The 16,985-nt window shown below is 48.1% G+C and overlaps 1 protein-coding gene across 2 annotated transcripts in view; it reads left to right on the plus strand.

The window, feature by feature from the left end:
* The window catches only part of IL12B (interleukin 12B), a 55,747-nt gene extending 39,199 nt beyond the window's left edge, over positions 1-16,548 (plus strand). Inside the window, exons 2-9 of one of the 2 annotated variants that reach the window (XM_005493054.3) lie at positions 6,078-6,160; positions 9,086-9,170; positions 10,408-10,695; positions 11,384-11,495; positions 12,391-12,584; positions 13,305-13,450; positions 15,179-15,294; positions 15,378-16,548. In XM_005493054.3, coding sequence (XP_005493111.3) covers positions 6,078-6,160; positions 9,086-9,170; positions 10,408-10,695; positions 11,384-11,495; positions 12,391-12,584; positions 13,305-13,450; positions 15,179-15,294; positions 15,378-15,381 — 1,028 coding nt within the window. In that variant the 3' untranslated portion in view covers positions 15,382-16,548. Of the gene's footprint in view, positions 1-6,077; positions 6,161-9,085; positions 9,171-10,407; positions 10,696-11,383; positions 11,496-12,390; positions 12,585-13,304; positions 13,451-15,178; positions 15,299-15,377 lie in introns of those variants that run through there. The other variant, XM_074552183.1, reaches the window with a different exon arrangement.
* Positions 16,549-16,985: the final 437 nt, after the last annotated feature.

The raw sequence follows: 16,985 nt of genomic DNA on the forward strand, positions 1-16,985 counted from the left end.
TAGGTTAAAATATAGGTGATTGGTGCTAAATATAGGTAAAAATATAGGTGATTTGTATTAATATAGGTAAAAATATAGGTGGTTGGTGCTAAATATAGGTAAAAAAATATAGGTGATTGGTGTTAAATATAGGAAAAAATATAGATGATTGTTGTTAAATATAGGAAAAAATATAGGTAAAAATTTTGGTGATTTGTGTTAAATATAGGTGAAAATATAGGTGGTTGGTGTTAAATATAGCTTAAAATATAGGTGATTAGTTATTAATATATAACCTATTAAGTATACGTTAAAATATAGGTAATTGGTCTTAAATGCAGATTAAAATATGGGTAAAAATATAGGTGATTGGTGTTAAATATAGGTTAAAATATAGGTGGTTGGGGTTAAATATAGGTTAAAATATAGGTAAAAATAGAGGTGGTTGGTGTTGGAAGTAATAGCAGCGTTGTGTGGCAAAAGCTAATAGGCTGAAAAACATTTCTAAGGTTTTGTAACCAGCAATAGAATAGATAGAATGACATTGAGTTTTACATCTCTAATGTCTCACCCTTCATTGAGACTGATAATGGAATAAAACCTTAAAAATGCATCCCAGTTCCCTGTCTCTGTAAAAGCTGGGAAAACCAACAAGGGACCATGGGGATTGTCCCAATTCCTGAGGTTTTGGCACCAAAATCTGCCCTGTCCCAGTCAGAAATGTGTGGCAGCACCAAAGTGAGCTGGAGGAGGATTTGCCATTGAACAATCTCCCATTTCTGCTGTGGGTCCTGGAAACCCTCCCCTGGCAGAGCTCCTGAATTTCAGTTTTAAAATTGTCCATTTGTTCCATGGCTGCAGCAGAGGGGTTACAGCAATGAGTGTGATGTCACAGAGCAGCCCTGGAGTAATTCCAAAATTTTCTTTGGCTTTCAGAAGTTCAGGAACGTATCAGTGGCTCACTGGTGAAAAGTTTTTGCTTTCCAAATAGGTCTTGTATGATCTCATTCCCTCAGTCATGGGAGGCGTCAGAGCTCTTATTACATTATTTAAAGTTTCTTTTCCCCACCTTGAGGAACTTGGAATTTTCTGACAGATAAAAAATGGTGTGACAAGATGCCTGGATCCTGCTGGGCGTTGAGTGTTCCTGTGAGCTCCTGAATCCCTTCTCCTAAATCCCATCCTCAGCTGGGTCCCCAGGCTTTAGCATGAAATTATTGATGCATTAATAATCAATAGCAAAATAGGAAATTGTCACAAGTTCCTTTTTCTTCCAGGTATGTCCCTGAGAGCTTTAATTACAGAATAATGGAATATCCTGGGCTGGAAGGGACCCTCAGGGATCACCAGTGCAGCTCCTGGACACCCCAACAGCTCCAGCCTGTCCTTGAGAGCATTGTCCAAACTCTCCTGGGACCCAGAATGGCCTGGCTGGGCTTTGTCTGAAAACTCCTTTTCTAGGAGCTGTCAGACAAAGAAAATGCTCCTTGAATTTCAATGAAATGAATTTGCTGGGCTTTTCCCTTGACTTTCAGTTTGCAATGTTATTTCCCCACCCCCAGCACTGTAACACAGCCCAAGCAGAGCTGCTGGTGGAGTTCAGAGTTACAACATCCCCAAGAAATGAGTGCAGCTCCAGAGAAGAGCTCAGCTTGCAGCTGGCTCCTCCAACTGGGTGCTGCCAGGCTTATATCAGTGTCAGATTTATATCAATGTCAGGTTTTTATCAATGTCAGATTAAGCTCAGTGTCAGGTTTTTATTGATGTCAGATTGAGCTCAGTGTGAGGTTGATCTCAGTGACAGGATTATATCACTGTCAGGTTTATATCAGTGTCAGGCTTATCTCACTGTCAGGTTTATCTCAATGTCAGATCTCAGTATCAGGTTTTTATCAATGTCAGATTTATATCAATGTCAGGTTAAACCCAGTGTGAGGTTGATCTCAGTGTCAGGTTTATATCAATGTCAGGTTTATATCAATGTCAGATTGAGCTCAGTGTGAGGTTGATCTCAGTCAGGATTATCTCAGTGTTGGGTTTATATCAATGTGAGATTGATCTCAGTGTCAGGTTTATACCAGGTCAGGATTATCTGTCAGATTGACCTCAATCAGGATTATCTCAGAGTGAGGTTTATATGAAGTCAGGCTAATCCCAGTGCCAGGTTAATCCCAGTGTGAGGTTTATATGAAGTCAGGCTAATCCCAGTGTCAGGTTAATCCCAGAGTGAGATTTATATGAAGTCAGGCTAATCCCAGAGTGAGGTTTATATGAAGTCAGGCTGATCCCAGTGCCAGGTTAATCCCAGAGTGAGGTTTATATGAAGTCAGGCTGATCCCAGTGCCAGGTTTGTGGTGGCAGCAGGGCTGGTACCAGAGGAGCAGGGATCTGCACTTTGGAGCAGCACTGAACCGTCTCCCCGTGCATGCCCTGGGAGGAGCCTGAGCCAGAGAGGATTGATAACTCGAATTCTGCAATAAATCTAACAGAAATACCAATTGCCCTTGGATCCCTGCCCCACGTTCCTGAGCACCTGTGAAGATTTGCAAAAACATCTGAAGGAATTAAGCACCCAAATCCCATTGACTCTGCAGAGTCATTTACTGTAGAAAATGAGATTTGGTTCTTAACACCCTTTGGAAATGTCACACCTTGCTTTGCCTCCCTTTACAAATCCCTGTGCAAGGCCCTTCTGGCTCTTCCTGCTCCTGTATCCCCCTGGGGCTGTCCCCAACCCAGGGTTTGTGCAGAGACCCCCAAACTCTGGGGGTTACCCTCTGTGAGCTCCTGGGGCAGCACCACGAGCTGAAATCCCCTTTTCCCTTCCCTCAGCGGGCACCAGCTCCTCTCCATGGGTCCCAGGTGCCACCCTGGGCTGGGCACAGCTCCCACCTGGGTTTGGGAACTGCGTCAGCCTGGGCTGGGTTAGGGCAGAGCTCAGTGGTGTCCTGCCCATCCTCCTGTCCCTCCACCCCAGGAGAGGGAGTCCCAACATCCCCATCCCGGCCAGCTGCTCCAGTGCTGCCAAAACCAAATTCATCTCTGGCCCATAAAGCTCCTTGGAGCTTTAAGCTGGATATCTTTTTTCCCTGTATTTTGTATTTTTCTGAATTAGTTTTTCTCACTTGGTTAAGTGATTCCATGGAGTGGCTTAATGGGAATTTTTTAGGAAAATTCATTGGTGCACTAATATAACACAGTATTTCCTGATGAATTCATATACATGGCTGAATTACAGATTAAGAATTATAGAATAATATATAGATTACAGATAAAGAGCAGTGTTCCCTTCTCAGTGCTACTGCATTAAAAATCCTGGGAACAAAAGTTGATCTTTGGCATTAATCTGCCAATGGACATCCATGGAAAATAGATTCCAAATAGAGGAATCATACAGATTATACACTTTTTATAATTATTCCTTTTCCCTAAGTTACACAGGGTTTTTTCCTGGATTGGGGTGATTTCTTCGTCATTTCACAAAGCAAGAATGCTAAAAAAGGAAACCCCTTTTCAAATGGGCCTTTTCTGCCAAAAAGGAGTTTTTCCTCAGCATTAACCAAATCACAGACAGGGTTTGCACATTCTCTGTCAGTGTCAGAGGGGAAGCAGAGTGAGGAGATGGGGAGAAGCTGCTCCCCTCCAAATTTCCCCTTCAGAATCAATGAGCTCATAGTGGAAAACCAGGCTGTCATCGAAAGAGCTTTTCACAATCTCTGTGTTTTAATATTTAAAAATTCCTCTGGTGGATCACAGGAAACCATCCCATCATGGGAGTTCCACCCAGAGCTGTCTGTGCTCCAGGGCTGGTTTTTGGGATTCTTGGCATAAAGTTTGGGCACCAGGGCACTCTATGTTAGAGCTGAGCCAAGGGAATTAGGAAGGCTTGGTGCAAACACACTGAAAATGTGCATTTGTTTGTACGAATTATGAGGTGTTTATTTGTATTTGTCCATGTTCCAGCAGCGAGCAGGCACTTGAAGAGCTTTGCTGAGCTCTGCATTAGTCACTGTGACTACAGAGACGTGCAGCCATGGAGGCAGAAAAGGGATGGTGAGCAGGAAATGTGCCCACGAATTCACTGCTGCCCTGATTTGAATCTGGGACTGACCTCACTCACTGCCTGTCACTGCTGGAATCCCAAAAGGGATTTTGGGTATTGCAAATTGTCTTAAATGGGGACAAACCTGTGCCCAGCCTGGGCTGTCTGTCCCTTGTGCCCAGGCTGTGTTTGCAGCACCAGGGGAGGGGTCCCAGCCCCCTGAGCTGCTCCTCACTCCCCAGTGGGCACTGGGCATGGGGATGTGCAGGGCAGCTGGCAATGGTGCCCAGCACAGCCTGCTCTGAGCTGCCCTCACAGCGTGAGAGGGGGCACCTTTGGCACCTGCAATGCTTTGGGAGTGCCCAGAGCTCCATCCTGCCCATTCTGGCACTGCCACAGAGCTCAGGGGGGCAGTCAGGGGCTGCTGCTCAGTTCTGTGCCAGGAATGGCCCCGTGGGCCCCTCTGAGCCACATCCAGCATTTGGGATGGGAAGGGAGCAGATTTGGGACTATTCAGCATTTGGGATGGGAAGGGAGCAGATTTGGCATTGTTCAGCATTTGGGATGGGTGGGAAGGGCGCAGATTCGGGACTATTCAGCATTTGGGATGGAAGGGAGCAGATTTGGCATTGTTCAGCATTTGGGATGGAAGGGAGCAGATTTGGGGTTGTTCAGCTTTTGGGATGGGTGGGAAGGGCGCAGATTCGGGACTATTCAGCATTTGGGATGGAAGGGAGCACTGTTCTCCTCCCCTCAGCCCCGGTGCTCTGCCCGTGCCCGGCTCTGCCAGCAGCTCTGGCGCAGGGAATTCCCGTGTTTGAGGAGCAGGCTGGGCACCCTGGGATGGGCACGGAGTCATCAGGGCCACCGGGGGATGCAGGGCCTGGGTCTGTGTCCTGGGGCATGGCAAGGAGTCACAGCTCAGCCCCAAAGGTGGGTGTGACCCCGCTCCAGCCACGTTTCTTCCTGGCCCCACCTGGAGGGACAGGACAGGGGAAGGGATTCCCGTGCCAGAGGGCAGGGATGGATGGGATGCTGGGAATTGGGAATTGTTCCAGGGACACATCTCCCTGCTGCCCCTGCATCCCTGGCAGTGCCCCAGGCCAGGCTGGACAGGGCTGGGAGCCCCTGGGACAGCGGGAGGTGTCCCTGCCACGGCAGAACTGGAATAGATAATTTTTAAAGTCCCTTCCAACCCAAACCGTTCTGGGATTCTCTAGCAAAGGAACAGGATTCTGGCACTACAATCCCTGCAGTGTGGGAATCCTGCCCCTGGAATTGAGTTGTGTCTCCATTAATTCCTAAAGTGACTGTGTCAAGTTGAGTTTCAAACCTTTTTTTTTTTTCTTTTGTAAGCAGTGTTCACTTGGCAAATAAATGAGAATTGTGTTCAATTACTTCACAAACAATAAAAGAAAAATCCACACAGCCTTTCCTCATTTTCAAAGGCCATGTGGAGCACAGGGCTCTTCTTAACCCTGAGGTCTAAAAGAAACACCAGGTTCAGGTTATATTTAAAATCTGCAGCAAAATAATGTGCAAATATCAGGTATCTCTAAGCTAGAACTAATTGTTTATTTTCTGGTTGACTCAAGTCTCAATTCATAGAACAAACACAACTCAAACCCAGCAATTAAAAATTAATGTTCCCTTTCCTGCTGATTGATGTGGGAGCTGGGATTAGAGGTCATGTAATTATCTCATGCTTATCAGGTAGAAAGAGTTTTAGTTCATTGAACTTTCTCTTTCTGTCTCCATTCTGTGATTCCCATTAGACATTTGGGAGTTTATTATCTCCTCACTCTTCCTCTGTGGTGAAGAGACAGAATGAGAGACAGAAAGCCAGCAAGGAAAGGAAATGACTCTGGCAAACCACTAAAGGTCGCTTTACAATCTCATAATTTCATTTCCTCCTTGAAGTTTACCTGGGAGTCCCAAATAATTTTTTTTTTGGCTGTAGCTGTGGCCCAATGTGAAGTAGGAACTGCAGCCACGTGTTGCAATCCTGTGGTATTGTGGTGACAGGAGGGTTTATAAACTCCCCTTTCCTCTGCAGACTTTGGGACCAGAACTTTGTTTCCTCCACATCTCAGAGCCAAGCTCCAGCTGCAGCTCCAGCCAGAGGCTCCCCAGGCAACGGTGAGAACTCATTTCTTCTTTGTTCTAATGCAAATTTAGAATTATTGATTTGAGAGTGGATTGGAATAGTCTTGGGGAGGTTTTCCTCAGGGCAGTGTTTATGTCCTGATAAAGTTTAGCACGTGATGTGCACCTGTGAATTCTGCTGGGGCTGTACCCTGTGTCAGCAGGCAGTAACAATCCTTTTATTGACCAGGGTTGGTGTTTTGGCTGGCAGTGCTGCCAAACTCCTTTACCTGGCTGCTCTGCCCCAGTGGCTCCTGCCTGAGCTGGGGCTGGCCCAGGTGAGCTCCAGAGGTTCCTTCCTGACAGGAATCCTTGGAGATTCCCAGTGAAGGAACCTGGGCTCAGCCCCAGCCCTCGAGCTCCAGAGGGGACACAGAGGGGACACCAAGGACGCTCTGACCCTGTGCTCAGGTGAGACCCCACCTGCAGAACCTCCTGCCCTGGGGTCTCCAACATCAGCAGGACCTGGAGCTGCTGCAGAGAGCCCTGAGGAGCCCCAGAGCTGCTCCAGGGCTGGAGCCAGGCTGGGAGAGCTGGGAAGGTTCACCTGGAGAGGAGAGGGATCCAGGGACAGCTCGGGGCCTGAAGGGGCTCCAGGAGAGCTGGGAAGGTTCACCTGGAGAGGAGAGGGATCCAGGGACAGCTCAGGGCCTGAAGGGGCTCCAGGAGAGCTGGAGAGGGGCTGGGGACAGGGGATGGAGGGACAGGAGCCAGGGAATGGCTCCCAGGGTCAGAGGGCAGGGATGGATGGGAGATTGGGAATTGGGAATTCCTGGTTGGGATGGGATGCCCAGAGCAGCTGGGGCTGCCCCTGCATCCCTGGCAGTGCCCAAGGCCAGGCTGGACATTGGGGCACCCTGGGACAGTGGGAGGTGTCCCTGACATGGCAGGGTGGCACTGGGTGGGATTTAGGGTCCCTTCCAACCCAAGCAGTTCCATGACTCTGTGATTCCCTGATTCTCTGAACATTTGGAGCTGGAATATTCTCATTTCTGAAGTGCTCGGGCACTCACTGGTGTTGTTCAGAATCTGAGCTTATTTCTGATTAATTTTTCAATACAATGTTGAGATGGGGGAGGGATCCTCTCCCACATCTGCAATGTGAATCATTTCCATGCAAATTGTTGAGTGTTTTCATCAAAAACCTGAATCATGCAGCTTCTCCCTCAAAGAGGAGAAACTTTTCTGTTTTGGAGGTTTTAGTTGTGATGAATGGAAGAGAAGGCACAAGTCCCACTGCTCTACCCCAGTCTGAGCTGCTGTTTTGATGTTTTGATGTTCAGTTTCAGGTTTATGAAGTGTGGTGACCAATTTCATGTTTCTGTGACAGAAACCAGCAATTTTCAGAAAGTTGCCAAATGAATCTTTCTGTTGGAAATTCCAGCTAATCCTGCCTGAAATCTAAGAGTGTAATGAAGCAGTTATTAGCACTGCTAATAGGATATGATAGATTTTAGAGCTTTTTTCCAAACCTATTCTGTCATTTCTGTCCAATAATAACTGCCTTTTCCCTGAGCTTTGTGCCCCTCTCTGAGCACAGCAGGAGCTGCTGCCTCTCCTGGACACTCTCCAGACACTTTATTGGAGCTCCTGGTCCCCTTAAGAGCTGGGTACAAATCCAAAGGGCACAGGATGATTTGTGACCAGGATTTAGGGTGCCCAGAACAGCAGGAGCTGTACTAGGAACTGATGGGCTCAGGAATGCACTCTGCTCTCCAGGAATCGGGAGGTCTGCTCCTCTTTCATTACAAAAAGAGTGGTTTGGGAGGAAAAAACAACAACTCAAACCACTTAATTTTGTGTTTTTCACCTGCATTCAGCCTCTCACTGTAGTTATAATAGGCTTTGAAAATGACATTGACCATCTCTTTCTTGAAGGGATTTTATTTCTGTTAATTTAGTTTGAAAAGGTCTGGAAGTGCACCTAAATAACTGGTTTTTAGAGTTTAAAAATTAGAGTTTAAAAAAAATAGAGTTTTTACGCACCCAGTAGTTATGACAGTATTTGGCAAAGGTGTTTGGTGTTTTATGGAGAGTTCTGGTGGTATTTGGGACGAATTCAGGAGAAAATCCATTTGTATGTTGGACACAGAGCAGCAATGATCTCCACTCCCAGCCCTTCCTGCAGACAGAGCTGGGCACTGAACCCAGCAGGAATTTTGCCTGGAATTGTTCACAAGATCAGGCTGTGAGAGCTCAGGAGGATCCCAGAACCAGGAGCAGAACTGGAGCTGGCCCAGCTCTGCTCTGGGCACTGGCCCTGCTGTCACCTGCTCAGAGATGGAGACAAAGCCCAGCAGAACCTTCAGCAGCTCCTTGGGCTCGTCCTCAACCCTTTGCTTTAGTGGAACTGCTGATGAGCTGGGCCGAACTGGGCTTTGGGTGGGTGGAAGGTGATGCCTTTGATCCTTCAGGGCAGTGCCCTGGCCATGGGGAATCATGGAATCACCGGGGCTGGGAAAGAGCTTTGGGATCCCCAGCCCAGGCTGTGCCCATCCCCAGCCTGTGCCAGTGCCACCTCCAGGGATGGGGATCCAAACCTGCTGGGCAGCCCCTGATCCTTCATCCAGTGCCTTTTCCATGGAATTGATCTCACTGGACCAAGCAGGGCTTTTCCTGCACAAGGAACATTTAACAAAGGACCAGCCCAGAGCCACTCACACAATTCCCTTGGAGTGATTCCTTCTCTGAACTGCCTTGGCATGAGAATCCCAAGTGGATCAAAATCATGGCTCCAGCTCCAGCACAAACCTGAGATTCCATTTTGAAGGGATCCCAGACTTCTTAGAATGGGAAGATGCTCCTCAGCTCACTGGACTCATTTTGTGTCCTTGTCACCCTGCCCAGCCCCAGCCTGACTTTGGAGCACACTCAGCCAACCTCAGTGAAGTTTAATAATTGGTTTTTTCTCCCTGACAGATGTCTCACCTCCTCTGTGCCTTACTGTCCCTGCTTTCCTTTGCTGCCCTACTGGAAAGTGCCCAGTGGAAACTGCAGGAAAATGGTAAAGAAATCTCTAAATAGACCTAAAACTTTGGAATTATAATTGTGGCCTCTAGCACAGGACCTGTTGACTCCTGTATCTTAGGCCAAGGCCATATGTTTATTTCTTTGACCATAATTAATTGGAGTTCATGGAAAAATATTAAAAAGTCCTAAAATGTCTTCCAACAGCATATTTGCAACATTTGCACTAGCAACTGTTTTATTTCCTATTCCTTCTCCTTGTGTTCAAAGTCTCACAGCCTGGATGCAAAAACAGTGACTAAGGGAACAGCCCTAAAAAAACAAGGGAAGAATCAGTTGTGAAAAAGAAAATATATTTCTGAGTAAAACCTAAAACCTAGAAATAGTTTATGAGCTTCTCTGGTAAAGATATAAATAAATAATATTAAATATAAATATAAATATAAATATAAATATAAATATAAATATGAAAATTGTTTATTACCTATGCTACATTTCCACAAATTATTTACCATTTGTGAAAATATAGGGTAGGTAATGAACAATTATTTTGAATAATTTATCAGAAAATTGGGCTAAATTCAGATTGTCTTCTCTTTCAATTACTTATCCTTACATTAAAATGAATATTTATCCTGGGGGTTCCCTGGGAGGGATTGGATGCTGAAAGCAGCAAATCTTAGCCAGCATTGAGAGTGAACTCTGAGTTTGAAGATTCCCTTTGCCCGTGTCCACAGGGAGTTTGGGAGACTCCTGAACTTCCTAGAGCTGAGCGTTTGCTGCCAGTTGGGATCCTGTGTTGGACAGGTGTTGGGAGTTTGGCTGGCTAAGGACTGGAAAAGTACAAAACCGTGGCTAATTCCAAGTCCTGCACCTGCAAGATAGCATGTCCTTGGGCCTAGCTGTAGTAGGAAAACAAACAGTGAAAGAGACATGAGAAAAGAGAGATGTAACCCCTAAGGAATGAGGAAAAGTTCATGGTGTAGTTTAACCAATAGATTGCTTGGCTTACAGAATATTCATAAGTTTATTATTTGCTGTATAAGTGTTTGATACTTTCTTCAATAAACTGGACCTGAAGGACCTGAGGGACCAGGACCGGACCGGACCTGAGGGCCATGATGAACCAAATGGTGTCCTGGTCCCCTTCCTTCGACAGACAGGTTTCTCAGGGTTTCTCCTCTGTGGAAAAGCCTCCCTGGGGAGCTGAGGGGCCAGGCAGGGCTCAGCCTGGTCATTGTGAGCAGCTCTGATGTCTCCTCTGCCCTGCCCAGTGTTTGTCATCGACTCGCGGTGGGACGCCGAGGCCCCGGCCACTGCGGTGGAGCTGAGCTGCGACAGCCCCGAGGAGGCCGTGCTCTGGAGAAAGGACTCCAGCCCCTTCCAGGAGGGGAAGCAGAGAGGGAAGACCCTGAGGGTGGCAGTGAAGGAGCTCCCGGACGGCGGCAACTACAGCTGTGTGAGCCAGGAGAGCCTGAGGGTGCTGAGCTCCAGCCTGCTGCTCATCGCCAGGATCGGCCCTGACGGGACCATCCTCAGGGACATCCTCAAATCCTTCCAGGGTATGGCCCCCAGGCTGGCATTGTCCTGATCAGCCTGTGGGAATGGCCTTGCAAAGGTGTTCTCTGTGCTGGCAATGCCAGAAAATCATCCCTCCTGTGGCTCTGGGCAGGGCAGCACAGGAACCAGGGCCATGGGATTTATTTGGGATTCTCCAGGCTGATAGGGTGGAGGGATGGGAGGAATTCTTGGTTTGGAAAATCAGGGTTATGTGACAGGAGCCAGGGAAGGGCTGGGGCTGGGACAGGGCAGGGTCAGGGTGGATTTTGGGAAAGGTTCTTCCCCCAGAGGATGCTGGCACTGCCCAGGCTCCCCAGGCATGGGCACAGCCTGAGGCTGCCAGAGCTCCAGAAGGGCTTGGACACCACTCCAGGGTGGGATTTTGGGGCTGGGCAGTTGGACTCCATGGTCTTTGTGGGTCTCTTCCAGCTCAGGAGATTTCAGGATTCTGGGAATTGGCAGAACCAGTGCCTGGCGCAGGTTTGAAGTGCTGCCACTTGGGCCTCTCCATTCAGGAGACAAACCTGGGATGTTTTGCATTTTCTGCATCAGCCTCACTCATCTGAGTCTCGCATTTGAGTCCCTCATGGCGCTGCCATGGAATCTGAATTCAGGAATTGTTTCTCTCTGCCTTGGCCATTTTGGCAAACAAGAGTTAATAACTCCTGGTTTGTGTCTTTCTCTGTCTAGAGCCCAACACATTTTTGAAGTGTGAGGCAAAGAACTACTCTGGAGTTTTCACATGTTCCTGGATGACAGAAAATAATCCACATGTGAAGTTCACCATCAGAAGCCTGGAAGGGTAAGAGTTTGTACTTCCCTTCACAGGGCAGCCCTTGGTGTTATTCTGTGTAGGATTTCAGGCTGTTAGGGGCAGGCAGATGGGGGGAAATCTCTTTTCCAAGTTTGAACATCCCCAAAATGTTTTGAGTCATTACTGGGACAAAGTTAACTTAAAAAGGGCATGCAAGTCACTCAGAAATTATTAAAGCCTTGAAAAAGGAATGAGTCCAAGTGGGCTGGAGTAGCCACTGGGTAACTTAAGCAATAGCAAAAGAGTCGGTGCAGGGCAGAGAGGAAGTGGAGCCAAGGCAGAAAGAACCACAGCTCCCAGGGCAGGGAGGAGTGGGAGGCTGCCCCCACTGCAGAGCACATGGCCCCGACCAGGCTGGGCTGAGGAACCCTCCAGAAACCTGTGCTGGGAACCCTGGGGGGATTTCCTGCCTCCCACTGCCCCGGGGCTTCTCCAAAGCAGGGAGTGCTCCAGCAAAGGTCACCCCAGCGTGCTGGAGGAGAATCAGCTGCCAAGGGTGCAGCTGGCTGAGAGCAAAACAGGGCCAGCCTCAGGTGGTGCTTTGCAGCTTTTGGTGTTTGCTCTCCAGTGGAGACTTCTCAGCCCTCATTCCTTCAGCAGGGTTTGGGAGAGGGCAAAGGGACAAAGGAGGAAACTGGAGCTTGCCATGGGATGGTGGGATTGGGAGATCCTGGTTTAGGTTTAAATATTAATTCCTGCTGCTGAGGCTGAGAATTGACATTAACCCATCCCACAGCACTGTGAGTGTGGCAGCTCTCACTGACCCTTTTCGGCAGCAGACAGACTTCAGGCAAACCAAAGCATTTCCTCAGCAGTGCTGCTGCTGTGGCAGCCACTCCCAGGACAATCAGCTTTCCCTGAGCCTGTCCCTGCTCTGTTCCAGCCCCCAGGGAGATGTGTCCTGCAGCACCCCCATGGCTGTCACCGAGGGGGCCCTGACCACCTACACTGCCCAGTGCCACAAGGAGAACTTCTGTCCCTTTGCTGAGGAGCACCAGCCCATCGACATCCTCCTGGAGGCCATCGATGAGGTGCTGTATGAGAACTACACCGCCAGCTTCTTCATCAGGGACATCAGTGAGTAGCCAGCAGCGGGGGCTGATTCTGGGCTTTGTTTTGTTGGGCGTCAGGGCTCAGCCCAGCCCTGGGAATCCCTGCCCCGTGCTCTGTGAATGTCCACCAGGCCCCAGTTACAGGAACAGGGGATGCCAGGACAGAAAAGGATGAGGAAGTGAAGCAGCAGCATCTTCCTGGCTTGTGACCTGCAGTACCCCAACACCCACAGGTCCCTGAGTGTCCCCAAAGGATGGACGTGCTTGGGAAGGGCCAAAACAGAGAATAAATCCAGCAGGCTCCTCTCTGAGAGCTGCTCAGGCCAGGGATGTTTCCCTCCTCAGCCATTCCCAGATGAGCAGCCAGGGCAGGTTCACAGACAGGCACAGGAATGAGAGGGCTCTGAGTGTGGCCACAGGGCACAGGAAAATGAGGCAGCATCCCACAGAAACAGAGCTTTTCCTAAATGCATCAATGGTCAGCAGGTGCTGAAGATATTCCTGTGTGACCAGCAGAGCCCTCTGCAACTCTCTAGGCCAAAAAAAGAGAAGGATTTTATACAGATTGAGTCTAGGAATGTGCTTAATTTTCCATAAAAAGCACCCAAGGCAGCTATCACTGCTCAAGGCTGCTTCTCTCTTAACCCTGAGGCTCTCAAAGCTCTTTCCCATAAAACTCTCACTATTAACACACCAACATTCATTTGTGAACATGAATTAATTCCCTCTGTGTTTTCTCTTGCAGTAAAGCCTGACCCCCCCCAGTGCCAGCACGTGGCCACCAATGGAACAGTGACCTGGACCTACCCCAGGACCTGGAGCACCCCAAACTCCTACTTCCCTTTGACTTTCAAGGTCAAAGTTAAAAGCACCAGGAGACACAGATACCAGGTAGAAACACAATATTTGAGACACAATTTTCTTGCCTGAACGGTAGAAATCATTTTTGTATGCAAGAATAATCAACAAAAATTTTAAAAATGGTCCTGAGCCCCAAAAGTGGCAAATTGTGTCCTGGCAGAAAAAGCTTTTCCCAGGTCCATGAGCAGGAAGATCCCTGAGGAAGCTGAGGACAGAAAATCCTGTCCAGCATTGCATGGTTGTGTTTACTAATTCATGAGGAGGCTGTGCAGGGCCTCGTGAGGGAAAATCCCAATTTCCAAACCCAGAATTCCAGGATCTGTGACACAAATTTCCTCCTGTGTTGTTCATCCCTGGGCAGCTCAGGCTTTATCGGTGAATTGGAAATCAGAACTCAGTGACTCATCTGGAAGCATTTCTATGGAGAGTCTGGTCCTTGCCCCCTGATTTCCAGTTAATTAATGGGATTAATTAACTGTCTCAGGGTTAAATCTCCAACGTGTGCCCAAATTACCTCAGACACACAATGGCCTGCCTTGGAGGCAGCATCTACAATAACAGAGCTTTTCCTAAATGCATTAATGGTCAGCAGGCGCTGAAAATATTCCTGTGTGACCAGCAGAGCCCTCTGCAACCCCTCCAGGCCAAAAAAAAGAAGGATGTTATCCAGACTGAGTTTAGGAATGTGCTTAATTTTCCATAAAAAAGGGAAAGCCTCTTGCCCACAGGGCAGCTGGCAGTGCCCAGTGCTGCCCTTCCTGGGTCCAGCGCTGCAGGGCAGGCAGCAGGAAGGGTTATCCCGGGTTGTTATCCCGGGTTATCCCGGGTTGTTATTGGGCCAAACCAAAGGCACCAGGGGATGTTTCCCGCTGGGATGGATCCAGCCCGTCCAGCAGATGGGGCCGTTCCCCCGGGCTCAGTCCCGGCTCCTGGAGGTGAAAATTCCTGCAGCCCTTCGGGAGGGGCTGGGGATGCTCCTGAGCAGGAGCAGCCTCTGGATCTCAGGGCTCCTGCTCTGGGAGAAGGAGGACAAAGAGAAAAACCCAGATTAACAAACCACCCCTTTGTTTAATGAGTGTTAGGTTTGGGGTTTGGGTCATTCAGAACATCCAGCTCAGAGGGTTTGGGTCATTTACACCCTCAGTGGGTTTGGGTCTCTTTGGGACACCCCTCTCAGTGGGTTTGGGGCATTCAGAACACCAAGCTAAATGCATTTGGATCTCTTTGGAATACCTCCTTCCGTGGATTTGGGTCATTTAGAACATTCAGCTCAGTAGGTTTGGATCTCTTTGGGACATCTCCCTCAGTGGGTTTGAATTATTTAGAACACCAAGCTCACTGTGTTTGGGTCACTTTGGGACACCCCCTCAGTAGATTTGGGTCACTTTGGGACACCCCCTCAGCGGGTTTGGGTCATTTAGAGCATTCCCTTCAGTGGGTTTGGGTCACTTTGGGACACTCCCTCAGTGGGTTTGGGTCATTTAGAGCATTCCCTTCAGTGGGTTTGGGTCATTTACACCCCCTCAGTGGGTTTGGGTCACTTTGGGACACCTCAGTGGGTTTGGGTCACTTTGGGACACCTCAGTGGGTTTGGGTCACTTTGGGACACCCCCTCGGTGGCACCTGAGCTTCCCAGCTCTTTCTGCTGAGCTCAGGCTCTCTCAGGCCCCTGGATTTTGGGACCTTTGGGAGCCCAGGCTGTGGTGGGGGCTCGGGACCCTCGCTGGTGCCCCCCTGAAGGAGCTGTGCTGTCCCCAGGTGTACGACACGGAGGAGCAGTGGGTGCAGCTGCCCCCGGGGCCAGCTGAGGTGTGGGTGCAGGCCCGGGACCGCTGCTACCTCAGCTCCTGGAGCTCCTGGTCCTCGCTCTGCAGGTAAGGACCCAGCCAGGCTGGGCAGAACCCAGAGTTCTGATGGGAACCCACATGGAAATGACATTTCTGATGTTATTTCACAGATAACCTGCAAGGAGGGTGGCACAGTGCTCCCAGAGAAAGCAAAGAATGAATTAGCACAAGAACAGAAGCACAATTAGGAGAGAAATTTCCATTTGAGATTCTTAAGAAGCCATAACTTTTTTTATTTTTTGTAACAGTTGAATGTGGTCCTGATTTTGGCAGCTTCCCAGATTCAAGTTACACTTTTAGCATCCATCATGTTACATGAACACGATTTTGACATGTTACTGGCAGCTATTATTGTATGTCCTTAGATTATTATTATTATTGTGCCTTTATTTATTTCATATTTATTTATTTATATGCTATTTATCTATTTAGTATTTATTTAGTATTTAATAGTTATTTATTTAATTATTTAGTATTTATTTATTTATTTATTTGTCTATTTATTTATTTATTGGCTTTGCAAGGCCGGTGGATGGCAGTTGCTGTTCAAACCACTGCATGTGTTAACTTATTCGGAAAGTCACTTCCTGAAAGAACTGTTTAAACCTTCCATTATTTAATGATTTGTTTGTTTATTTGATATTAATTTGTATTTTTTTTCTGTGGGACAAGCACAGAAAGCCTTGGCTGCCTGAGCAGCTGGGTGTGGGGTGCACAGGGCACAGTCAGGACCCCCCAGGGCAGCTGGAGCTGCACCCCAGGGTGTGAAATGCCCCAGAGTGTGTGTGAATGTTAATGATGCCATGAAATCCGATTTTTGGAGCAGAGATTTTTGTGGCCCACGTTGCCAGTGTGCCCCACCCTGTGCTGGTGTGTTCACAGAACCTCAGGGAAACTCCTCCTCAGGGCCCAGCTCTGAGGAGTTGAAACGTTTGTATTTTCCATGGAATCCTGGAATTCCAGGGTTGGGAGGACCTTGAAGCTCATCTGTCCCAGGGCAGGGACACCTCCCACTGTCCCAGGGTGCTCAGAGCTCCACCTGGCCCTGGGCACTGCCCGGGATGGATCCTTTCCCAAAACACTGAGCCCTGACTTCCAGGAGGACAAAATACTTGGAAATATCATTGAATATTGAGGCCTTAACCTCTGGTACAGAATCACTGACATTAAAGTCTTCCATTGCAACCATGTCTTAGCCATGGGTGGTAATTTAAGATATTTAAACACTGAAATGTGTGAAGTATCTGATATTTCAGAAAACTGCTGATAATTTATTTACAAGTCCTGTTGGTATTTATTAATATTAAGTTTACATGTCTTATTTTGGCTAGAAAGGCAACTTATGTGCTTGTTTACAAAGGAGCTAATAATAAACACACCTGAAAACAAGAAAATTTGGTTTATTTGTGGTCTTTTAAGAATGGTTTGTGTCAGTATTCACTTCAGTACCAGAGGATCAGACACTATTTCTGTCTCAGTGTCTGCAGGGCAAATTAATTACTACTAATTAATAACACCAAATTCCCAGCCTGTAAAAGTGCAGAGATGGCCTGGCCAAGGGAGCAGGGTGTGCCAGCAGGATTGCTGAGCCCTGCCTGCAGGAGGGGAAAGCTCTTTGTGCTCTCCAGCTCTGAACTGAACCCACCTGCCCCAGATTTGGGGTCACAGAACCCTCCTGGCCCTCAGGGTTTCATCTTGGCACCCTTGAAACCAATCCC

This window comes from Zonotrichia albicollis, chromosome 15 (genome assembly GCF_047830755.1).
Source record: "Zonotrichia albicollis isolate bZonAlb1 chromosome 15, bZonAlb1.hap1, whole genome shotgun sequence".
In the NCBI taxonomy this organism is placed as follows: Eukaryota; Metazoa; Chordata; class Aves; order Passeriformes; family Passerellidae; genus Zonotrichia; species Zonotrichia albicollis.